The sequence below is a fragment of the Lichenostomus cassidix genome, chromosome 1, assembly GCF_008360975.1.
Source record: "Lichenostomus cassidix isolate B80296 chromosome 1, HeHo_3.0, whole genome shotgun sequence".
Classification (NCBI taxonomy): Eukaryota; Metazoa; Chordata; class Aves; order Passeriformes; family Meliphagidae; genus Lichenostomus; species Lichenostomus cassidix.
In genome coordinates this window covers 110869112-110895839 of record NC_139479.1, presented here as the reverse complement: position 1 = coordinate 110895839, position 26728 = coordinate 110869112, and the positions used below count along the sequence as shown (strand labels likewise).

The following is a 26728-nucleotide window of genomic DNA, read 5'->3' as shown; positions in this document are numbered from 1 at the left end:
CTACGTCAAATAAAAAGGCTACTTGGTTTATACATGCTCATACAATTTCTGCTTTAAACTTAAAAGAATAAACAAATGAAGTGGGCTAAAAAAACCCAAACCTTAATGCTTCACCTTTTCTTCTTCCTTTAGATCTTACTTGGGTTTTAAATAAAGGCCCTGGGCTACAACTTCTGCCAACATTATCTAAAAACAAACTCCCCAGAAGGAAGGAACGAAAGCAGCAGGTGCATGATTGAAATCAAACTCTCAGGAGTGAATACATTCCACACTGCTACTCCGCCAGCAGGGCTGAGGTGTCGCCAGGCAGTGCTGTGCCAGCCTTTCACACACCCTCAGGAACATTTCCAAAGGCATTCAGGAGAAAGAAGCGGTGGACACCAGACCAACCTGAAGCATTATAAGGATTGTACACAGCTGGTAAAGCAAAGAAAATCTTAACAAGGTATATACCATTAACTGTTTCCTTTCACCCATTAAAGCAGAACTGCCTAATACTCCATTAGCACCAGCAAAAAAGGTTCATTTATGTGTGTGGAAAAAACAAAGTTCAATGCAAGAGAAAACATGCCCAAAATTCTTTAGAAACTAATTTTCAAAAACCACATCATATTTAGAAACAAACATATTCAAATGTCTGCTTTAAAATTTACCATCTAAAAATATATTCTTTTGAGATGTAAGTTCCCACATGAACTTATATGATGGAATTAAAAGAACAATAAAAATACATATATATATATACATATATATATACATTGAGCTTCAGGGGAAAAGCCTCAAAAATAAATAAAACCTATTGTAAAATTAAGATGATCCATTACTATAAATAACTTCAAAAGACAAGAAGAAGAAATTATGGCATGTCTGTTCTGCAGTCCTGATGGAATCTCAGCACAGGAAATATATTATCCCAGTAACCTTAAGCACAGCTTGCAACGGTATCAATGGCAACCACTGTGCACTCCCTCTTATTTTCTATTACACACGACGAACCTTGCTATATCAAAAATACACAGACATAACATACATTCTGTTGTGGAATGGCTCAATACAGTTACTAAATTCATTCGACACTGAGGCTCTCTTTCATTCATTTCAATGCCTTAAAATTCATAACACACAGATATGCAAGTCAAGACCAGTGTTTGTTAGAAACCAAATGCCTCTCAGACTGAAATCCTAAAAGCAAAAGGTCTGCATTAATATCATCCAAGTCTGTGCAGAGGAAACAAATTCTCCTGGACCGAGAGAAAAGAGGAAAACAAACAAACAAACCAAAGCATGTATTTCCCTGGTACAGATCTACCTATCCATCTATCAGGCAGCTACTTGCTGCCGATTCACTGGTGAGCTTCAGCCCCACAAATACCTTCTGCATATGTGATTAAGCCACTATGCATAGTCAATCTCACAGCCTCGGTGTCCGTAAGAAAGAGCTGAGCTGGTACCCACCTAGAACGTAGTCGCTGCAGTCCAGCATTGCTGTGGTATCCTCTACAGGTTCAGATAGTCCAAGGAACGGGAGAATGGCAATTTCTATCAAATCTACACTACTGCTCTGACCGAACACGAAAGGGAGTGGGGAGGTGGGGGGAGAAATACAACTTCAGTTACACCATAGCAATCTTCAACTGAACAGGGAAACTTCAGTTGCTGTGTGGAGTTTTAGTCTCTCCTACTAGCTGTGTCTGACATTGTCAAGGCGACTGAAGCGTGAAAAGTTCCCCTTTTTGTAATAAAATAGAAACAAAGATTGCAGCTGGCAGTTTCCATAATGAAGCTTAATCAGTATGCGCCTGATTAGGGCCTTATGCAAATCTCCTCTCGTTAGCACAGCAGCCAGCACTTTGAAGTCCATGAACAATTCATTTGCAGAGTACACTGAAAGCGCTCCCTGCATAATTTAAATCACGGTATAAATATTTATCAGCTCATTTGCATATTAATTGGCAGTGCATGAAGGGAAAAATTATCTCCCGAGTGCCAGCATAATAATTAGGGAACAAAATGAATTTTCTTCCAATAGCTTGGCTTCTCAGCCCTAACTCAAGCACAGTACCACAGGGGAGCAGGGAGGGGAAGAGACAGAGTTCTGTTCAAATGCCACTGAAATGACACGTACAAATTAGAAACAACTCTACAGACTTAAGCACCTTTAATCTTATTCCTGCTGGCAACAATAACTTCAGTAAAAAAGGGGATTTGGAAAAAGCTTTCTACACAATCCAAATAATCCCACGAAAACAATTAGCAAGGTAGAAGCCGAACACAAAGCTGTCAAACCGGTGCTCACACATCTGCGTGGAGTTTTCCACATTTGAACACGCACTGTCACGGGAAGGTCCCGGGCAGGGACGAGAGCCCTACCAGGGCAAGGAAGCGGCACGATTCCCTTTAAACGGCTAAAGAGCTTGGTGATTCATTATCGGGTAATCCCTTTGCCACGGCCAACTTAACAGCAGTGGATATGTCAAGTATTGTGTAACATTTGACACCCATTAATCTATCCCGAGTGAAATCAAAATAGATTTAGTCTTTTGCTTTCCAATGACTTCCAAGAAAAAAAACCAAAAATCTATTACTAATCCCTTCAAACACGTACACAATATGGCTAAAGAAAGCTCATTGCAGAGCTATGGTTTTTGAAAGGGGCACGTCACACCCACGTTGCATCTCTGAACCACTCAGTGATAACCAGAACGCGCTTGCTGCTGTGACCACAAAGTGCACTGGAGCGCTGGAGAACTGGGAAGAGGCTTTGGTCTATGGAGAAATCAATCTTCTTTTCCAAAAGTGGTCCGCAGAAGTGGACTAACTAAGAGGCTCTACTAAAAAATTTCAAATAGTTTGTTTGCCACTCAAATATTCGTGTCCTTAACAGCAAGAACATTTATATAAAAATTCAAGCGTCATATGGACATCACAAAATTTATTATTCCCTACTGTGATCAGGAAAAGGTAACATGGTGATGCAGATGATTACAGGGTTGAGCCACCCACGTCCAGATGCTAATGTGAATTTAAAGAGTAAGTTGTTTTTTTCTTTCTTTTCCTTTAAGAAACCCCTAGCTGTACTTTTCTTCTCCTCATTTCTGAAGTGAATTCAAGCACCGCCTCTCCAAACAAGAGGGAGTGAAAGAAAAGGGACTTCTCAATCATCCGGTACTGACTGGAATTTATTTCCACGCTTGACCTCTTCTTCTGTTCAGGTTCATATCTCTACTTAACACAAGATGTTCCCAGCTATATATTTAACATGAGTGATCTACACTTGAAAAAGATTGCAAGAAGAGAAGGAGAAGGTGCTCCCTACTGCAGGGAAACAACTCTGTGTGCTGAATAGGTTTTCCTAATACCTTGTTTCCAGTTTGGCTTTTCTACTCCTTCACGTGTCCCATTGAGACCTCTGAAGCACATCTTCATGGTTCGCAGACCTTCAGCAAACTTCACTCCTCCATACATGCTTTTGGAGTGCACCGGGAGATAATCCGTTTGCTTTATTGGAAGAGCTGGACTCAAATGGTGTAACAAACCAAGCTCTTCATAAAGCAAGTGCTGGTTTAAGCAGTGGCTGAGCTGAAGCAGCAGCAGAGCAGGACAGCAGTGTTCTCCTCCAACCAGAGTGTGTTGGGCTGGTGGAACACAGGTGCAGCACCAAGAGCCCAGGAAGGGACCGTTAGAGTGTGGCACGTGTGTGATCTGCCATGGGTGATCTGCCTCACAAACATCAACCCCCACACAGATCTTCATTTGAACTGTAACATCCACTGACATCCTCATTGAAATAAAAACTTATATGTTGACCTGTCAAATTAACAATTGGCCAAAAAAAGAGAAGACAAATAAACAAAAAACCACCCCAAACCAACCAGCCAACCAAAACCAAACACCACAAAAACGCCCAAACCAAACCGTTCTTTCAGTGACCACTTCATGCTTTGACAATTTTATTATCTTACCTTTTATGTAAGTTCATAGAATCATAGAACAGTTTGGGTTGGGAAGGGACCTTAATGATCATGTAGCTCCAACACTCCTGCCATGGGCAGGGTCTCCTTTCACTAAACCAGGTTACTCAAAGCCCCATCCAGCCTGGCCATGAACACTTCCAGAGATGTGGCATCCACTTTATATTTGGACATGTCACAGTCCAGAGCCCATGAACTGCATTTACCTGTCAGACACTGTGCCTGCAGGTCATATTCCCAGAGGGGGCCTGTTGGAGTCTGCAGAGCCCCTACATTGTGTCTGCAAGGTCACACTGGTGGCACATCACAGCCTGCAGAGCACAGCCCCATACAGAACCGAGGGCCACACACTGTCCACAGGTCACATTTGCAGAGGCCACATCACAGCCATGAACTGTGCCAGCTCTGTGTCTGAAGGTCACATGGAGCAGGGCCTGCACACAGAGCCTGCTGGTCATGTCCAGGTTCTTCATTTTTGGCTAGAAAACATCCTATTGTTTCATATATGCCCCACTAGTTCAACTATTTCTTTACCTGCAAGGCTTCTGAAGGAGTCCTGAAGGCACAAGAAAGAAAATATCTGGGGAGGAATGGTGCATATCACCCTGCTCCAAAACCAGCAGTGGAATATACTAATGTTCTGGTTAGATTCTACCACACCAATGCCCATTCTTTGCTTTATGGCTACTTATTAGAAGTTACTTAACACCCTGAACCAAGGACATGCTTCTGGTACGTGTGTTTTGCTAAAACAGCATTCTGGGCTTTGCACACAAAGTTTCATTTTTCTTCCAAAGGCACCTCTAAGAAGAGAAAGTGGTACGCCTTGTGATCACCAGTAAAAAGCTCTCCACACCCCATACAACTACAGATATCTCAAAAAATGTTTCTCTTCTCTTCACCCAATTGTACAGTTTTTACATTAATGATTTTTACCCCCCTAATCCTATTCATACTTTTCCTTAAAACCAAAGGAACTAACAAAGAGCCAGGTATGACAAAGGTGGATGTTCTTCAGCCAACCAGTTTGGAGCCTGCAGAAAACACTTCAGAAGACTCTCTTGAATTGATTTGCTTTTTTTTTGTCACTTTCTATACATCTTCCATACCTTCCCATTTCAAATGAATGTTTTCCTTTTGCAGTTTGTCCCACAAATATGTCACTTTCTTTATTCAATTATAATGACAATACCTGATGCCTTAATAATTCAATTTTGGGAAAGGGACCATCATTTTTACCTGCACACTGTGCAACTCTTGGTTTTTTTTTTCCTATGGATGTGTTTCCATATATTAATAAAATGACATTTACTGCATGCCCTCTGTGATAGGTAAGAAATTTCTGCCCCTATCCACCTCAGTGACAAGCATGACCTTTACAAACTTCAGGGCCACACTTTCGGATGAGATTACCCAATAAGCCATTATTTTCCTTCATTATTTTCCTTCTGAACAGTGTTGTACTTGGAGTAGAGCGCAAAGGGATACATACAAATGGAATACAAAACACAGAGAAAGGAAATACAGTATTAACTGCAACACTATCATCCTGCCTTCATTAGTGTATCACTGTCTAGGACATTTTATCTTAAAGATACTACATTTTAACACAAGACATTTCCAAGTCTCCATCCCACAAGCCAAATGAAACCTAACGAAAATTTCAACAGAACTCCGATGTGCTATTAAAAAAATTGTAAAAATCACATACTTTAACAAAATAAACTGTTACTAAAGTTGGCACAATCCTCTTAGAGTAATAACAGAGAGACAGCAGCCTGTTCATAGCTAGGGCTGCAAACTAAGCTCTAATTTTAGCCACCACCTTTGACTTTGGCTAACAGAATTGATTTAATCTGAAAATTGGTAAGTTTGCTCTGAAAGCCAAAGAGCAGTTGTCTGGAAAAGTCAAATAAAATTGGCCTGTTTTAGAATAACCAGTCATTAGGCAATTGCTATGAATTGGAATTTCAGTCTGCATCTAATTTTACTTCTCACAAACTCAAATCATAAGTATCCTTTAAAATTTTCAACCACACAAAATGCCTTTAAAAAATGTACACAAAGGAATTTTGAATGAAATTAAGCATGTGGAGAGCTAAGCAGGAATGGTAATTTATCTTATCAGTGCAGGACAGCAGATACTCATAAGCACCTAACACATGAATATAAAAGGGTTTGTTTGTGGGTTTGGTTTTTTAAGTCTCAATTTTTTTTTGTCCACAGAAGGTAGTAACTACCATGGTTTAAGTCTTTTTTTTTTCATAGAAAGAAATCTGTGTTTGTGACAAATTTACAGTATAGTGCCACCACACCAGGAGGGAAGAAACAAGGAGGGCAGTGATCCAAAGAGAAAAAAATAAAATAATTACCCTCATTCAAAAACTACAGAATTGTAACTTTCACAAGCAAACTGAGCCTTATTTGAAATTTATGGCTAATCTTGTCATTCTGGTGCATCACCTGAACACTTCTGCCCTAACCCTTACTGCCTACAAGCCATGGCACATAAGAGAGGATCCATATTATACTTTTTCTTTCATCCTGCTGTATGTTTTCTTTCCAATAGCAAAGGATACAAATTCAGTGGAGTCAACCCTTGTTGTCTAACTTAATGTCATTGTCACAACATTTACTTAGAAATTATGGAATATTTTGAAGAGCAGCAAACATTAGGTCTTTACATCCGAATAAAGCACTCATGTTCCACTCACATGATGTTTTCAAGGTTTTCATGACTATTTCATAATGGCTTGAGACTTTTTCTGTTTTGTGTTGTTTTCGGTGGTTTTTGTTTATTTACATGCTTCACAAGCACTGACTCCAGGAACTTAACTCAAAAACCAACCCAAAGTGTCACACCTTTGAAAACAAATTTGTGTTATTTAACTAGCATGTTCCACCTGCCACAGAGCTGTTGCACATTAGCACATTTTATTGTCTGCAGGGCATTCACCTATTTTCAATTTAACTTTAAGTTAGCAGAGAAAATTAACAAATCATGCTCTGATTCCACCATACTTGATGTATGGCTCAATACCATTACATATTCATTGCTCTAGTAAACTTGTATATGAAAATTAGGACGCCAAGTTAAACAGGACTTTTTAAAAAACACACAGAAATTTCTTAAAATGTGAATATTGTATGGAAAACACCTCTTTTGAATTTTTGTCCACATATGTGGGTCTCATTCTGGTTTAAAATTATTGGTTTGTCAAATCTAAAATACTTCACACTGACAAGTACTGAATATCTTGGGTAGAGGTATATTGTCTATTAGTAAACACCTCTTGTATTTTATTACTTTTACAGGATTTGCATGCATCACACTGCTTTTCAACAAAGGGCTTCAGGACAAAGTAAGGTCTGAAAAACTGATGTGAAGTTACATGAACAAAACACAAGGGAGGGCTGGAGAACAAGATCAGTAAAACTTCAACATTTATCAGAATTAGGAAAAAAGGGACAATTTAAGGATGCAGGTCTATGTCATTGCAGTACTAAGAAAAAAAAACCCCACCATATCACCTCCCCCTCCTCTCCAACTCCCCTGTCCCCTAAACAAACAAACAAAACCCAAAAACAACCTCCATGAAAAACTTACAAGCTTTTATGGATGCTGCAGCTTGGGCCAGCTGGAGAATCTGGAGCCCCATCAGGCACTAGCCCCCATGAGGAATGGGGTGATCCCCAAATTTCCCTTGGCAGGGAACACCAGCCAATCTTCATGTACCTCCTGGACCTAAAGTGGGGTCATTCGTTCCCACAAATGACATTTATGGGAACATGTCTTCCACACATGCAGTGGCTACTGAAATTGTGCACACATTTGAATGGGAAAGGTAAATGCACTTCCAAACAACCAAAACACTGAGCAATGAAGGTGGCATAAATATTGTTCATTTCAAATTGTTATTGCAATGCACACTAAAAACACCAAATATTTCAGAAAAATAAATATTATCTAATATGCAAATCACAACACAGTTGACTTGCCAGCATATGAAGGGTACTTATGCCAAGCTCAAATATTGAACAGAAATATTTGTTTTAGCAGCTGTATGAACTATTCCACTTCAGAAGCAGCACTGTATGTGCATTCCAAAAGCATTAATTTTGCCTCCCCGTGTCCACTCACACAACAGGGATAGGCCCTCAAAGCTTAAAAACATTATTTTCAAACTCACCTGTAAATCAAAACATAATGCCTTATGCTGTTTCCCTGTTCTCCACCTTGCCAAAATAGCAATTACTAGTCCAGCTTGATGAACAGGGGCTCTACAAAGAGACTAATTCAGTGTATGACTTAACCATACAGCACTTTTCAAATCCCAGAGCCTCCACACCACTTACCATTAACTACACTACAGGTCACTCTCAAAATAGATAAATCAAAGTCACAGGTTTAAGTTCACAATGAGTCCAGCTGTAGCCAACTTGATTCATCCAGATCAACAGCCCAGATAGTATTTAGCTCTAATTAGCTAATTAGAGTGTTTGACAAACAAATTAATAGCAAAAAGCACATGCAAAATCTGTGCAGCTCATCGTATGAATTGAAGTTGGATGGCTGTTACAGCCATGCTTTGCAGGAACTGCTTTTCCTCTCTCTTCCTTAATAACTATCTCAAATCCGAGGAAGGATATTGCTTTAATGCCCTCAGCACACTGATCCAGACACTATTAACACCTGTAGGAACCACAAGACATGTCATGAGAATGCTTCTTTCTGAAGCTTAAATTATTTGATCTCAAAAGAGGAAAAGGCCAAATTCCAGACAAGCTGCTTTGTATGTTACAAATTGAACAAAAAATTGCCAGATGCAAGATCTGAAGAAAGAAACAGTTACTCACACTGCAGACACTGATTCCATCCATCAGCACACATATCCAAGTATCTATCATTTTGGATGCTCAGAGCTAACATAAGACTGCATTTGCTATCAGCCAGAAAAAAAACATACAGTGTTTGGGCACCTGGGTCTTTAATTTACAATAATTTAAGAACAGCAGAAAATGAAAACCACAGTGTAACTACACATATAAAGTATGACCTACACGAGCTTTTCCAGGAAATGTTCACAGGCCCAGTTTTGCCCATTTTAGCACCTATGCTGTGCAAAATCAGAAAAGGCATTGATCAGTTTTTCCAGGAAATAACCACAAGAAGGGGTTTACTAGAAGCAATGCTGAGGGGCAGGCAGCATGACTGACACCTGTGGCTGTGTTTGCAGAGGATTTGCTGGGAAGACATGCACATTTTATTTGCAGGCCCATGGACACACCACTGAACACAGGAACGTCTTGTTTATTTCTCCAGCAAATCAGACAAGAGGTAAACTTTTCCACACTGCCTCACTTTTTGTAACTTATTTTCATTGGAACTGTTAGGTTGACAGGTGCAGAATCCTCTCCAAAAAAAAAAAAAAATCATGATCTACTCAAAAATTACGGAGTAAAAGAAGCCAGTAGAAAAAATAAGGTCAAAAGGCCTAACTAAAAATTTTTAAAAGTGATGCCCAGAATACCTAAATTCTTAGTTGCCCATTCCTCAATAAAACACAATTCTCATACATGTGTATTTCACTGTTTTCACAGAGGAATCAAAGATTAAAACCAGGACACTTAATTTAAGACCCTGTCAGTACCACGACTATGGGCCATGAATGCCAAGGCAGCAAAAAGCCAGCACTGCTGCCTCTTACACAACTACACAAGAGAATTGGTCTGTCTTAAAACTACTCCAGCCGCAAGATGAAATACTAACCCAAATCTGGTTTTTAATCCAAGAGGAGAAATGTTTACCTTGTTGAAGCACAAAGGCAGCAAGGACGCAGAAACAAAGAAATGGGAAGGATAGTTCCAGCAGGAATATTGCCTTGAAACTTTTATTATCTACAGCATCAGTCCAGCCTTATGTTACACATCCATGTTATGAATTCTATCACACAAATTGTGTGACAACCAGAAGAAATTAAAATCTTTTTAACAACTATTTATTTCCTGTTTGGGACACTACCTCTCAGCCCTAATGCTGACAACTTGGATCAATTAGTACACTTAGATACACACACACACCCTTCCAACACCACTCTGGAAAATACTCTGATTTCTGGTCTCACACAGGCCATTTCCATGCTAAAAAATGGAAACAGAATTCCTACACTGTAAAACTTCACTATAAAATCACTTATTTTCATCAGATGCATTGAAGAAGGCATTAGAATTTGAAGGTTTTGAAAGTAAAGAAAATGGGAAGTTGTTGACTGACAGAAGCAGCAGCAGAGTAAAAGCTACAATTATACCAGTAAGTAGTTTAGGACAGACCCAGCTTAGAGCACTAAACCCCAAACTGAAAGAATTGCTCACAGAAGAATTTAAAAATAACTACTAGTAACCCTAAGATGTCATAGTAGACCACTCTACAGAAATTAAACAAGTACACCTCATAAATGTCTGAGGCCTCTATATAAAAACCCTGTAGGTTGGTCTAGAGCATCAAGCCAGGCTGAAAACTGGAATTCTCAAGGGACACCACAGTTCTGGTGACATTAACAACAGATCAGAACTGAAACTGCTCACAAGCAACCACCCATTAACCTTCAGAACTTTTCATACACATACATAGATATATATAAATTATGTATAGTTTATATATAAGCATATATGCTTTTTATATTTGTACATATTTTGTGTTTTATATAAAACAAATATACTATATTATATACAGTATATTTAGTATGTTTATACTGATTTTTTAAAAATAAGGTAGTGATCTCACGTTTCTCAAAGCATATAAGCCTACTGTTCTGCAATTAGTTTACATGTTCTGATTCCTGCAGAAAGGTACCAAGACAGTGCCAACCCAGTGGAAGAAACAGCATAAAGAGCAAATCAGCATACAGTGTGTTTTTACCACTTTTGTCCAGTCTTGGTCAAAAGGCAAGTTGCTGTAGTGAGCATGAACAAGCAATAAAAAAGTAAAACCAGGATACCATCATCCCCAAAAATCCAGCCACAAACAGCCCAAGAGCTGCCAGCTGACCACTGCTGCTGACTTGAATGAAAATCATTCCCCAGCCTTCTTAGGAAGTCAGTCACCACTGAAAGAAGAGCAATTCAGTATTCAGAAAAAACCCTCAAGCTAAGCTCTCCAGCAACACTCAATATTGCACTGACATTTTAATACTGCACTGAGTTGATCTAACATGCCATTTTAAAAGAAGGACCTGTATCCATATTGCTTTCACAATCCCTCACCATCACAGAGAGATTACTCATTAAAAATGCAGAGAAAGTTAGCAAATTCCCTGGCATTTAACTAAGTCAGAGGCAAAAATAAAAAAAAAAAATCCTCTGTGACATTACATTTCCAACAAGCCTCACAATACTGGCAAAATGCATGTAAAAAGGCTACAAAATTCAGAACCCTGCATGAGTCTGCAAGAAGCGTGAATACGAGCATCTTTTCCATCCAATGTGACAGTCTCAAAATGACAAGCCCTTTTTTGCCTGCCTACCGGCGAGTCTGCACTCCTCTTTTCTTCTTTTGAATTTCCCCCAACTTAAATTGAATGCAAATAAACCAGGTGTGGTCCCCAGAGCAGTAATCTGCAGATAGTCCCCACCGAGTTCCCATAGCAACTTGCACAGCTGGCCACGAGAAAGAGGTTGTATTTGCTTCGTATCGGCTACAGAGTTTAAACACTCAGCAAGTGAAACACCAATTACCGCATCTTGTTAAGGAAACATCTACTAAAAAGCACATCCATTTTTCCTTGATTAACACAGGAAAATAAACCTCTGGATATGCTTCTAGTCCACCAACTGCTCAGCATGTAAAGTGAATATCTGTTATTTACAAGAGGCGATGCCTGCGAAGGAAATGGCTTTGCTTTTCTGCTGTGAGGAACTGAAGTTTTAAGAAACACTACAGCATTTGGAAAATGCCTGTCATTCTCTACCCTGCCATCAAGAAAAAAACACAGCTGGAAGAGAAAAGTCAAACTCAAATCCTTCTGGACAAGTTATAAGACTTCCACAAGACAGTATCTCTCTGACAAGTGCTTTGCAAAATATTTCACTTTTTCATTGTATTTTTTCTGTATCAGCTAAGTCTCCTTGTGAAAGTCCAAAGTTACCTTGTGACTGTCAAACAACTGTTAATTACATACAAAACCTATACTTTGTTCCCCACCTACAAGCACAGATCCCCCCCCCTTCTGTGAATTCCAGTCCTTTCTGCATCCTGCAAGCACAGCTCACTACTCTTGCCTGCACCAAACCTGCAGCTCTTCACCCCAGCCTTCTCCCTGTGCCCCATTCCATACCTGCTGGCTAAACTACAGGGAGAAGGCACTGGGGCTGGTTTGGAAGCCAGGGTGGACCGACTGGCCACAAATACCTACTGGATGTAACAGTACAAGCCACCAGATAAGGACTAGGCTTTCTCTGCTTTTTCTTTAGCACAGCCACAAGCAAGAAATCTCTCCTCTCCTCTCCTCTCCTCAGGCTGCAGTTTCAGGTAAGAACAGCCCCTACAGGCTTAGGGGGAAGGAAGGGCCCAAGTATCCCTGCTAATACCCTACAGCTCTTGGGAAGCAGAACAATCACAGAAGATAGCTAAGACACCGCCCACCCTCCCCGCCCCCAGTTACAAACCAAAGACTTTTTGGGGCACAGGATGTTGCTAAACACAAAGTAAACCTGAAGAGATTTTTCTCTGCCATCAATCTGCACTAACATCCCATTGAACCCCTGCAAACATACAGGAACCAGCCTGCAGCAAGGAGTCCTGCAGTTCAAGTTTACATTTAAGAACATCCTTTTTTATTTTGCTTTGAATTTATCTTCTTCTGTAGCACTCCTTTAATTTCCCCCACTTCTTGCACAAAAAGAATCCATGAACTGTAAGCTTCTATTCCCCCTCCATGACACTTCACTGACTTCTGTCATATCCCCCATCAGCTCTATCTTCTGGGATGATAATCTCAGGTCTACAGAGTTGTTCATAAAAAGTGGGAATGGATTCTATAAAATTATTCCTAATTATGCTTTTCTACATATTTTTCAATGTATGAGGAGAAGAGCTGCAGAGTCCAGTGCCCAAGAGAAAGAAGCACTAATGGATTGTGACACAATGCTTTTTTTTTCTTACATTGCTTTGCACTCTGATAATTTTTTTGGTGAGTCCTACCATTTGACTAACTTTTTGACTATTTGTTGAGCATGAAAATACAGCAGCTATTTCCATGAAAAATTGTAACATGAAAGATTTCCTACATGGAGCATTAGGAATGCCTCTACTAACTGTACATAAACTCAGGGTCTTATCTCTGACATACTTACCAGGAACTTAATATCATCATAATCTGTTCAATTTGGTTAAAATTGGACTACAGTTTATGAGGGAGAGCAGAAAGGAAAAGTCAGAAAGACATAACACAAATCTCTCTCTCCTTTGGAAATCTGGTTAACTTAAAATAACAACATGATGCTTATCTGTTTCCAAAAGAGCAGACAGTTGATAAGAAATAGACTCGGTATCAGTCACTCCTTTCTGTGCTGACTTTACAAAATGCCTGTCCTTGTACCTGGCTTAACCATCTCTAAGCAATCCCTATTCTTCAAGGAGGGCATGGCAGCTTACCCAGGAACATTCAACTTGTAACTTCACAAGAGGCCACCATTATGCCAGTTGTCTCTTATGAAAATGTACATTTATCTAGGGAAGGGGAAATACAAACAAACAGGAGCAGTTCAATGTGCATGTTGGACATTAGCTACAAATTTTATTCCTCCATAACATATATAAGACACTGTACACCTGTGAGCTTTATCCATTATCCCACCTGTGGGAACTAGCCTTAATCCATCACTAACTTGAAAGCTGCTCGTTTGCTTAAGTAGTTTTAGTTTTCATCTCTACACTTTCTGCCTTCCAGATTTCTTTTCAGACTAATCAGCACCACTTCAAAGAAACAGCTGAGCTGGTGGCATTAAAATGACCAGGGAAACACACAAAGCTTTAGCAGGGCACAGCCACTGAGAAAAAGAAACATGCCACTTAGTGTTAAAAATGATGACTGTAAGCCCACTCAACTGGGGGAAAAAAAGGAAAAATCACAATTCATTTGAAGGAAAAAAATTAGTAGTCCCCTATACACCTGGCATAATTTGCACTTTAAGAACCACACCATATTAAAATTGACAGTCCCTTGCATGTTAATAAAAGCCGAAGAATTAAAAACTGAAGGCACTCAGTCTGTATTGCAAGCCAGTAAGTTTACACATTTTAGAGGAAGAAACAAAAGGGCACACAAGTGGCAGAGTCTGGAACCTGAGAGGCTAAAAATGAAGAGATTTTACACTGGAGGTGAATATGCAATTTTGAAAGAATTAGCAGTAATACCAGCTAATACTGGCATAACAAATAAATATTTAATGTCAGGTGTTAAGGAGGAGACACTCTAAATGCAAATTTACTCGTGCACACACACACATGCTCTCTGCTCTCACTCATATGCATCCCTAATACCAACAAAGAGGCAAATTTTGTACATCTCAAAAATATAGAAGATTTAAGTACATATTGACCCTGTCCTCTACAACTCTTTTCTCTGCTGTGGTTCCTTTTAATGACATTTGATGCATGCTGAGGACAAACTTGCACTGAAATTGCCCATATGCAATTCAAATGTCATTTGGCCTGAGCAGCTCTAACCCTATACATGGTAATTGCTTATGAACAACTTAAACAGGGGATGGAGGGGAGGGGAAGGAAGAAGGTAACAGGGAGGAGTGAAGGTTTTGCCTTCTGATGAGATTTGGGGACAAATACAACATTTTTCTAATAAAAGGAGGCCATTGAGCTCTCCTGTGTAACTTCAGCCTCAACTTCCAGGTGATGGATTAGATTAAGAACAATCTCATTAACACGCTCCTAAGAGACAGAGCTATAAACCATTTTCTTAGCTTTAGCTGTTAACTGGCAGTCCATTTTTTATAAGGAATGCTCTAAGACTGAAATTACCAGTTTCCAGCAGTTTCCAGCACTGCTGGATCTTACTGTGCACCTTGGGCTGGTTAAAGAGGCTCCCTTAACCACAAGTTCCCTTATAATTTGTGAGCAAGTGACTGCTCACTAGGTCAAACTTGGTGTAACCAAAGATTCTGAATTTTAAATTCAGTTTGACAGGCTTTTCACATTCTGAATCCATCACATCTCTTCTCAGAAACATCTCTGGCTTTGTTAGCAACTCTCCTGATGTTAGAAATTTCCTAGCAGCACCATAAGGTTAGACTCAACCATATTTGTAATTCAAGTATTGTGTTATCATAGGTACTGCCTCACTCCAAAAGCTATTTCCTGACTGCAATTCATCACAATTCAACTCGTTTTTAGAGTGTATGTGTTTGAGCACAAGTTCCCCTAACAAAAGTGAAATCTGCATCTTTTTTTTTTTCTAGATGTTTAGCAAACACTCCGTTTAGCTAAATTAAAATACATGGATAAGTTCCCAGAAAAAAACTGGAGACTTAGACCCCTTTGCAGTAATGGACCTGACATGGTGTAGTATGAACTACACCAATATTTGCATCCAATGGAAACTTTACCACTGAAGTTTCCATATTTCTTCCAGATCACTGGCAGATATGGAAAGCGCTTGCTGGAGAAAAAGACACAGCTAGTAGATTTTGACTTTCCATTAACAACTGTATTGAGATTTTTCAGTTATCCTGTCCTTAATCCTTTTAGTATGTGTTACTATTGATTTTGTATCACTTTAATTTGGTAATCAATGAAGTAAGCCATTCTAAATCAGATACATTATAAAAGAGTGCATTTTATCAATACAATTACAAAACAGAGCTTTAATCTTAACAAGAACTGAAAAGGCTTACAGCAAATTCATCTGAAAAGACTTTCTCTCCTACCCCAGAAAATTGTATGAATTGACATTAGATTATTTTTATTGACCAAAAATTGTCTATCAGCAAATAAAATTATCTAGTTACTCAAGCGAGTGCAACTGACCTCCCGCTTTTAAAATAAAACTGCCCCATTTTTTGACATTATTGACTCACTCATTTTTTCACCCCCCCCCGCAGCTTCCTTGGTCGTTTAAGATTTACTGACATCAACAAATACATAACATCAACAAATTAGGGAGCTTTCTTTCCAGTCAGTCTAAATTATTAAATGCAAGCTGCCTTGTCTTGCAGATTTTAGAAATCCAACTCATACAGTCTCTCAAGCATTCCTATTCCTCCCCACCACCCCCTTTATTTTGAGAATGGCATTTTCTTTCCATTTTTAAGAAACACTTAAGGCCACTCAAAAGCAGGCAAGCAGGTGGTGATCAGTGTAAGAACATAGCTCCTCACCCTTCTGCACATTTCAGAAAGTGCCCAAGGACTACAACTCCACGGGCTGGTCAGTCAACCTAACAACTGTCTCCCAACAAAGACTGGAGTGGAAATTCCACCATTTCCTCTTTTTTGGGGGCTTGGGGTGGCTGTTTGGCACTACTTTATCAGGCCACAGAGGTGGTTGACAAGTGATACCAGTTGGGGAGCAGGGGGAGAGGTGCTGCTGTGATAGTTCACTCTGACTCATGAAGTCCTACCTGCAGAGACATTCATCCTTCATCATGCAACCAGAACTAGTGGTATATGCAAATTTTGAAATAAAGGCATTTCTTGGTATTATTTGAGCTTTATCAACTTGCCAAACTCCATCAGGAAAAGCAGATCACGGTATTCCAAACAATTCCTTGTATACTTGCATTTAGTTAGCTTGAGAAAGGTAGATACTGTAATTCCACATTGCTACATCAGACAATGCTTCCCAAACCATGCCAGTGCCTTTACTCCTAACTTTCTAACCAGGACATAACCATTGAGGAGAGAAGACACAGACTGCTATTTCAGAAGGAGAGTACAGAGACCAAACTAACAAAACTGGAGCTAGAATCCTGGTCTCCTAAGCCAGCAGAAAGACACTGAAGACCAAACCTCCATTTGGACTCCTCTTTGCCTCATCAGCAGGGGAAAAACATATAAGGTATTTATTATGTTTATTCTTCAATAACTTTTTTTAAATCTAAAAATCCATAGCATCCTTAAATAGCAGAGCAGGGACAGCTACTTGTCTGTCAAGCAGCTTCTGCTGATGTATAATAGTTCCCCAGTAGTAAAGGTACAATTTAAATAAGCCACCTGAGTTTATATTTCCCTCATTTTTGTACTAAAATATCAGCCATCAATACTTGTGCACTCACCATGACCTGTTCTCTCAGAGATGATTTGGCTGCAAGAGTAAACAAGTGGACTACAAGATTATGAAGTCCCTTCAAATAGCACTCCTCAGAATTCCTCTTTCACATTTTACTTCACTGTGCAAGTTTGAAATCCTACAATATTACTTCCGTTCACAGCTAATCTACCCTATCTGTGCAATGAATCATCACTTTGACTATTAAATTAACAATCAAATTAATGATTCATTTATTAGGGGTTCTGTTCTGCTAATTAGAGAAACATATGTCTCATATTATAAGGGCCCTTTTTATTGCTGCTGAGATCACCTTATTTGGTTTTAACACTGATTTTTACTAGTAAGTTTCCTTTTAATTATTACACTTTAAATCAGACATACATTCAATTCTCAATCACATCCCTACCATTTCAGCTGAATTTTAGAATTCTCTAATTGCTTGTGTTAGTACCCCTGACCTCCCCAGCAGGGATTTGATGTTCCACAAGCTCCTCACTTAAAAATTTCACCACACAGCCTTACTGCAAATAATCATCCTTGCTATTTCTTTGTCAAGTTTCTGGTTACACTTTGATGGTGGCAGACCCTGGCCTTTCTCCAGAGTCTCTCTCTCATGGAAAGAGATCTCGTGCACAACTAAATTTAACTTTGCTTTCCTAAGCAGTCTTTCCAGCTACACATTTCTATTCAAATAACAGACAGCATCTGTTTAAGTGGTCATAAGAATTGTTGCAAAGAGACGAATCGCTTAACCTAAAACTTGCCTATGATTAATATGAGGTACAAGAAACCTCACAGTGGACACCCATGGAATAGCCCACTTACCAGAGAAGTTTCTTCCTAATCCCCTTTGGTTAGCACTTTATTTGTTCCCCGTTGTATAATGGTTTTTCAATTCTTTACAAAGGCTTTACAAAGCTTTCATTTAACCTAGCATAATGTACTGTAAATGAATAATCCCTTTTCTTTCCTGATCCTGTTAATCTTTTGGCCTCGGTTACATCTCACAGCAGTGAGATGCAAATGTTAATTATGCAAGAAGTATAAGATCTGTATTTTGATTTCCATCTGTCCAATACAAGTCCAGAACAAGACACAGATAACTGAGTGCTTTCCTATCACCATGGGAACATGACTGCCAGGAACATAGCAAGAACGTCTCATATTGACTCCCAGAAACCCCAGTCAAGTACCTTCTATCCATCACAGCTTCCTTTATCTCCTTTGTTGATTCATATTTTTTACAAACCCCTGATTATTCTCACTGTAACTCAATCTTCCTTGGGGCTGCAGAAACATTGTCCTACTCACATAACACCTCCCCCTGGTTTGCAGTATCTGTTAATTATCTCATCTACAAAACACACATGGATGTAGAAGTAGTTGAAACATTTTATTAATGTGATAGCCAAAACAAACAAAGTTGACAAAATTAGTGTAGGGCAACCCCCTTTTCCCCTGGCCATCCTTCCCATGGGGTCACACCAGCATTCAACTCACCCATGGTTGGCATGATTAGATGCCCACAGAATTGGGAATCAGAAAATTAACCCTTCTGAAAAGCAATTTTGGCAGCTCAGCTCCCAACCTGGATGTCTGCAGAATCAGACAGCCCAACAGAGCAAATGCCATCGAAGGTGGGACTGAACAGAATCAGTTTAGTTTGGTTTGAATTGTTTAAACCACAGCCTCACAATACTTTTAGATTTTATAACAAAGTAAATCTAATGACTGTCCAGCGCTGAAAAAGAAAAGCTACATTTTCTTCCCTTCCCCCAAATACAACAACATGGCTTTACCTCTTCCCTCACACTGCCCTCCCTGGTGCACGCCTAACCAGAGAGAGAGAGAGACAGTTGGCAGTCCAGAAGACAACTAACTTCATAAACTCTAACAGAAAATTATTTTCCTTTCAAATTAAATCAGTTATGTGTGGCAGCCAAAGACTGAAAGCAGACATAAGGGCAGAAGCTGAATTATGAAGGAGTGGGAAAGAAAGGAGAACTGCCCTGTCCTTCCAATGGCAGGAAACTTAAAAAGTCTGTCACAGCTTCAGCAAGAGACAGGGTACAGCAATGTGATGGGCTTAACACTGTTGAAAGGAGGCCACATTCTACATTTGGATTTCCTACCATTTTTGGCTCCACTGTGCTGGCTCTGTCACTAGAGAGTCCCTTCCAGAAGGGTATATAACTTGTCAGAACAGCAGAAGACTTTCCAAGGGAAGAAGAGCAAAGCCTAGATAATGAAGCTGAGGATAAGGAGCAAGAGGAGCTCCATTTCAGCTTCAGAGAGCTGATAAATTGGCTTAGCCATGTTTGCAACCATAACTTAAGCATAGGTACTACTGTTTCAGAAAGAGACATATTGTTATACTGTAAAGTGCCTAAAAAAGAGCTGTAATCAGATATACATACAGAGGAATCACTCAAGTCACCATCGTTGCTGCTCTTCTCCACTCTATTAGTGATTGTACACTGTAACATGAGCTTTTCTCTTAAATAAAGCATTCAACTGGGACCACCCAAAAGTCTTACACTGCCAAACACACTTGCACCCTTATGTTTTCAGCTTCCTTCAAATACAAGGCAATGTGCAAAAGGCAGTGCATCAGACAGTAATGAAGAACAAGATGGAGCCCACCACACAATAAACATTTATTCTGGGTTGAACTAGTATCTGATAGTGTAATATTCTAATAGAGGAAGTTCACGTAAAAAAGCTGGCATAACACTGCTCAATTTCATATTTCCTTAAGATTTCAATCTATTTACACACTACCTCCTTTCTCAGAACAGAAACTTCCAAGAAAACAAGGTGAATGGATACTGTTTTCATATTTTGGTTTAAAGTTAACCAAAACATTTTTCCCCTTGAAACAACACAAGATACAAATGTTATTAGAACACAGATAGTGGCAATGTAATTCACTGGGCATGGAAACTGCTAAAGGCGCCTTCCTGAATTGTTTGCATCTTGCAATTGTTAGATTTTGGAGGCTTTTTAACCAGATTATGATTAAAGCAAGAGTTTGGCCCTTTTGGTAAGTACATCAGAGACTCCACCTACAAAAAGGTGTTCTGCACAGTATAATTTCCAGAAAAGCTAAAAATCTGTGTCACCTCAGAACATGAATTCATGTGGCAGAGAATCCATCTTTTTGGCACGCAATTCCTTTGGCAACCATGTCTTCTAAAGCCAATTCTCTGCCCCTGCACTGTTTCCAGCTCTACTCTACACCCTCAGTTTTGCCAGTAGGATCATTTGTACAGTGTCCCACAAACAGGGTTAAAGAATTAATAGTGATTAAGAGTAACTGTACAGTTCACCATAGTAAAGACTTATCTACCTTAAGGGCACTATTTATATATACATATATATATACAGGATAGATTAAAGATTGCTTTCTCTGATTTATTGAACTTCTGCAATAAGCGTGTTTATAAATATCTCTTCTCCGCATTAATTTTCCAACAATTGATGTGTCTCATGAATTCTTTCCTTTCATGTGAATGGTAGCAGAGTTCCCTCTACCTGCTCATCTCCTGGGGAGTCTCTAAGAAACCATATGATTCCCTAAAAGAAATCTTTCTTAATTCCCTAAGAAATCTTAATGTTCTTTAAAAAACAGGATTAAACATCCCCCTGCCCAAAAAATCCTACCAGCCTTTGAGGTTTAATAAAGCTCTGCGACTTTCTGTATAAAAACCTAATTTAGAGCTTGTAAACAGGTTAACAAACAACAAAAATATTGAAGAAAGAAAAGAGGCCCTCTTGTCAATACATCATCTTTTTCCCTGCCACCTAGAAAGTATGTAAAGGTGAATTTACTCTCCACTTAAATATCTCTGTCTGCTCTCTTCCACTCTGTAACACGCTGTGTGTTTATTTCATAGCCTCTCACCCTTAACTTGAGGGACAGGCTATTCTCTAAAATCCACCTTATTAGCTTCACAAATGCACAGTACACCAAGGTCAAGGTATAAGGCAAAAAATCCTAGGGCTCAAAGCAGGTACAAAGAGTGGAAATGCTTGAAATAAGGAGTGAAACAGTACATGCTCTAGGAGGGCATGCCTCAAAGAGCCAGATTCACACAAAGGGGAAAAGAAAATGTTGCACTCCAATTTAATCAAAATCCACTGGACACAACAGCTGACTCTGCAGCCCTGGTGACCTGAAGAGTAATTTTATTAGTTATACGGAAATATCCATTTTCAAGTTCCAACTGCTGCTCGTCTCCACTTCCCCACCTTGCCCATGAAGAGAAAATTCACACAAGCAGCATTTTTACAGGTTCCTCCTCCAGGAACTCTCTGAAATAGAATAAGAGAGTTCCCTTCTTTTATTTGGAACAACACACTTTTTAAATAGCACATGCTGAAATGCAAAAGATTAATTTTAACTTTAAAGCAGCACTGGCACTTGGAATTTCTATGCACATCAGACAAGCTCAAAACATCTGAAAAAACACTACTGGAAACTTCAGCACACACATTTTCTTAAAAACCAGATTTTGGTACAGTTTACATAAATTTATAGCAGGTGTGGAGTAAGCAAAGCTGTCCCAGTAATGCTTTAAGTGTCAGCTGAACAACAGTTCAGTTGTGTTCCATTTTCACCAGAAAAAATACAATTGTTATCTCTGAGAGCAGACTACAACACATTACAGCGCATGTTTTACGCACCAATAAATGTTAAAAACATTTCTGTTGTTTTAACAGAATTTTGTCATTTCCATACTTTTAACTTGTGTCTTTAGTCGTGGTTTCCTTAGGAAGAACAACAAGAACATAAAAATGATGCTGCTTTCTTGTTTAATACCTCAATAGGTTCTGACTACCTGCAAGCCCAATTAACTTTCCTTGGCCACTGAACAGTAAAGCTGTTGAGCAGCAGAGACACCTCACAGCTGACTGTAACCAAAGCAATACAAACACGGTGTAATTCTCATTTGTTCTGTATTTGGAAAATTGTTTGCCATTATATGAGCTTGATTTTTATATTACGAAGAACTTCAGTTTTACAGCTATGAATGGCATAAATCACTATGCCAGCCAGAAAGTCCTTGATTTCTTAAAAATTCAACATGAAAAAAAATTGAACAAGTAAAGCTCTCCCCTTCTTAATGAAAATATTGCAACAGGAAACAATATGATAACTCATACAGCAACAACACAGCCACATTTTCTCCCTGAAATGCAAGAGAACTGAGTGGCGCAGCCTTCACTAGATTAATTATTTCTCTACACTTGCCTTGTGCAAACTGCAGCTTGCTTTGAACCCAAGACCTTTATGGCTCAAGTCCCAGGAGATGCTGAGAAGGTGTTCTCTGTGGAGCAAACTTTTCGAGAGAAATCACATTCTGATTCGAGAGAATTCATTTCTTTTGGCCTTTGGGGGAACACTGCAGGTCCCATGTATTTGTTCAAGTCTTTACCTAGCGAGAGCAGAATCCCTTCTAGGCTTTGTCTGGTTCATGCTGATCTTGCAACATCTGGCTGTGTACAGCCACACTGTTCACATATTTTTAATTCTGTACATCCAAGTAATTTTAACCCAATCTTTCAAAGAACACTGTTTTCCAGACCTTTAAAACAGGCATTTAAGAGAAACCTTCCAGTAAATCTGAGTCAGTTACACACAGTTAAAATATAATATGTTGAACAACAAAGAAACAGTTGATTACTATTAAACAAGCATATCCAACTAGAAAGTTACAGTAAGATAAAGCTTAGGAGATGGGAGTGAAATGCTGTGTAGGCATATGAACCACTTCTAATATTGAGAATACGATCACAAGACAGGAAAGGCATTCTAAGTGGCACAAACCCAACTTTTATACATATGTAATATGAAATACTATTTTCCAGGAATTTTTTTTTTAAAGAGTAACGTAGAAACAAACCAAAAAAGGCTTCAGAGGACAACAAAGAAATTCATTTAAGAGCAGCTCTTCCATTCCGAACAGCCACAAACATTTCCAGCACCTACATCATAACTGCTCACATAATTAACTCAGCGTAGCAGCCAGAAACAGCGGCGCTGAGACAGCCACAGTTCAGCAGCCCACACTTGGCTGTAAGGAAATTTTTCCTGAAGACAGATGCCACCCGGAGGAACCAAACCAGAAAAACAATCGGCTGCCTGACCAGAGGCAAGGCAAGGAGAGATTAGAACTGCGAGTCTCTCTCCTCCCGAGACTCCCAGCCTGTGTCCGCAGAACAAACCTGCACAGCCAACAGTAGCAGCAATTTTCCTGAGGAAGACAAAGCAAAGCCACACTCTGGCTATGAGGCAAGCAAAAGGAAAAGCAGACTGGCCTCCCAGAAAGGGTTTCTGTGCTTCTCCTAATGGCAAGCACAACCATGGACACCACTTTTCAGCTGCAGAGGATCACACGAGTGTTCAGTGTGCACTCCTAAAACAGAGGATTTTGCTCACTATTTTTTAAAGTGGATTATCAGCAGCGATTCCCTGTTTAGGAAACCTGTGTTCTTTCAGCTGAGAAAATCATGTCTTCTGAGAAAAAGAACTGCTCAAGCCATGCCCATAACTCCCAGGAAAGATGAGCACTCAGGCTCAACAGCTGATAAGCAGCCACACACATGACAGCTTCATTTCCTTTCTACTTTCTTAAACTCCATGTTAATTCACATCGGGACATGTAGATCTATCTGGAACAGTAATTAGTTCTGTTAATTAAGCTCACCGAGTATGGATATGGAAGACATCCACAAGTCTTTAATGTAAAATTGCATATTGCAGGGCTACGCTCCTCCAGTGTGAGTACTCTGCCCAGAAACACAATCTGGGATCAGAGAGCTTAATCCTACATGGTGAATTTCATGCAGCAGCTCCGAAGTGAAAAAGCCATTTACACAACTCTCTAGACCTCACCAAGAACACTGAGAGTTGCCTCAGCACAGTATTACAATATGTGCTCATATAAATTTGGAGGTTGCTCAGAAGAATATCAGGGGGATGGTCCCTAAATGTAAACCACAGAGAACAGGTAAGTTCTCTGTAGTAGTAGATAGTAGATATCTCACATCTCTCTAGGTAACAGCTTAGGGCTACATTTTATGAAGTCCTCCATATCTAAAATCTTCACCTGGGAATGGATCTTCCTGAACACGAATGCTACACACGTATGCAAAAACCAATGCAACAGACTCCTTTATCCAAAAATGATACTCATGGGAAAAAAAGGCCAAGTCTCCAGCACCACAAGTTACAGTGTATCGATAACCTGTGCTGTGTGCTTCCAGCTGTACAAAATAATTTAGAATTATTTAGATTAGCTTTGCCCTTAATAAAAGCAGATTATAGTCAAAAAGATGTTGATTTTTCTATACCTGGACAGTTCCTGTATGTCCTTCAGAGCCAGTGGTTACCATAAGGTTACTTGTGTGTAAATTCCTGTCTCCTCCTTTCTAATGGCCAGTCAGGGAAGGCCACACCATCATAGCAAAACAAACAAATTGTCATTTCCTAAACCATTACAGCCTGAAAAATTTACCCACCAAAAAACTCTTTACTGAATGTGGTTGAATGGACTTTGCTACACCAATTTCTAATTTATTTAACATTTTATTTAGCCCCTAGAAAAGAAAGCATCAAGTGTCAGTATGCTAAACATCCTCTTGCAGAGGAATGGTAATAAAATTTTTAAGTTTTACTCAGTGCTCAAAATTCAACATGCAACATTATCTTTTTTGCACAAGTTTCCATTTTATGTTGCTGTCTGAAAAAAATGCTAAATAAAAGAAACAAGCAAGGTAAACATAATAAGAATAATCTCCATATAATAAGCTAAAGCAAGGGAGTGAAAAAAAGCACATTCCAGTGGCAGAGAACTCAGAAAGGCAGCTACAGTCAGAAGTGCAAGGAGTCTTGCTTACTGTTGTCTGCAAATGAAAGAAGAGCAGAAAATTTTATTTACCTCAGGAGATTTTACATTTTGTGTGATGAAGATGAGAGTAGTTACACAGCTTCAAGGCTCTACTAAGAATCTAATAAGAAGTATTAGCCCTTTGGGAAGAAACAGATGATGTACTGAACCCTTTATCCTGGATTGACACTGTGAATATGACTATTCAATGACTACAATAACCAGCCTCACATTTAGCTCTCCTAAGCAAGCCTTTGCTCAATGTCTAAGAGTTCAAAATTAAGAAAAACCTGAGAAAATTCCAGCAGCATCAATGCCAAAGAAATAAAATCATTCTGAAGACATCATCATTTCTTTAAAATGTTCAGTTTATTTCAAGAGTAGCAATCTAAGTGTTTTCCATTGTGCAGTGTTTCCAAGGCACTATGTACTATTCTTATAAATCTGCAGTTCCTATGTAAGGAAGGAACAGAGTTTTGAAAAATTAAAACTAAGCCTCTTGCTAACACATTCTTTCATGACTTATTACAACAAGTCTTCAATGGAAACCACCAAGTCTTTATTTCTACTATGTCACTGGTCTTAATAAAGAAATTGTCAGATAAAACTCAAAATTCAGCCTGTAAGTCTGTTTTGTGCAGACACACAACTGAAAATTCCCGGTGCTCTCTTTTGGGTGTGTATTACATATTTTAAAGAAGAGGTATAAGGAAGAATATAATCTGATGGAATTTTTAAAAAAAATTACCTACAAGATGTTCCTGGGAAAATCATTCTACAATTGCTGAAAGGAACACTTAAAAACTGACACTCAGTTTATTGTGTTGGTAAAGCTGATTTATATTTTAGTCCCTATTCATCCTTATAAAAATTCTGAGTAATATTAAAACCATGTTACCAAATTGCATGATATCAGTCTCTTCTCCCAGGAAACCAGTGGCAGGACTAGGAGGCACAGCCTTAAGCTGCACCAGGAGAAGTTCAGGCTGGACACAAGGAAGAAGTTCTCTACATAAAGAGTGATTGGGCATTGGAATGGGCTGCCCAGGGAGGTGTTGGAGTCACCGTCACTGGAGGTGTTTAAGAAAAGACTGGATGTGGCTCCCAGTGCCACGGTGGTATTATGTCATAGGTTGGACTCAATGATCTCAAAGGTCTCAAGGTCCAACCTTGTTAATTCTGTGACTCTGCATGACACAGCCCCACCTCCTGCAAAAAGTCTTCCTCTTACTCTGCCCAACACGGAGTCTTTGAGCCCAGTGGTTGGCAGACTTGTCCCAGTTCCCCACAAAAGCATTCCTGGGCTCTTGGTCAGCAGATAACACAAACCAACCGATGCTGTGGATAAAATGTGGATGTGGCAGCTTCATCTCCTCTGTCCAACTTCCAGCACCCTGGCACAGCCTGGTCCTGCCTTTGCTGCTCAGGAGCAGGGTGAGGATCTGCTCTGCCCTGTGAACAGAACCATGCCTGCAGGCAGAGGGGAAGGGAGGGTCTGGCACAGATTTGTGAGGCTGGGGAAGATGAGTGCAGGTACAGCTCCACAGAGCAAGAGGACATAGGTTAAACGACAACAGGAGAGG

General features: G+C 39.5%; 1 protein-coding gene across 15 annotated transcripts in view; it reads right to left on the bottom strand.

Moving 5' to 3' along the window:
* POU2F1 (POU class 2 homeobox 1) overlaps window positions 1-26728 on the bottom strand; it is a 112340-nt gene that overhangs the window by 55344 nt on the left and 30268 nt on the right. The window contains exon 1 of one of the 15 annotated variants that reach the window (XM_085076525.1): window positions 8162-8305. The exons of 12 other annotated variants lie outside the window; for them this stretch is intronic. Coding sequence is in view for 2 of the 3 variants with exons in the window: in XM_085076571.1 (XP_084932697.1) it covers window positions 1456-1483 (28 nt within the window). In the remaining variant the exon portion in view is untranslated. Of the gene's footprint in view, window positions 1-1455; window positions 1671-8161; window positions 8306-26728 lie in introns of those variants that run through there. 2 more of the 15 variants (XM_085076571.1, XM_085076515.1) reach the window with 2 other exon arrangements.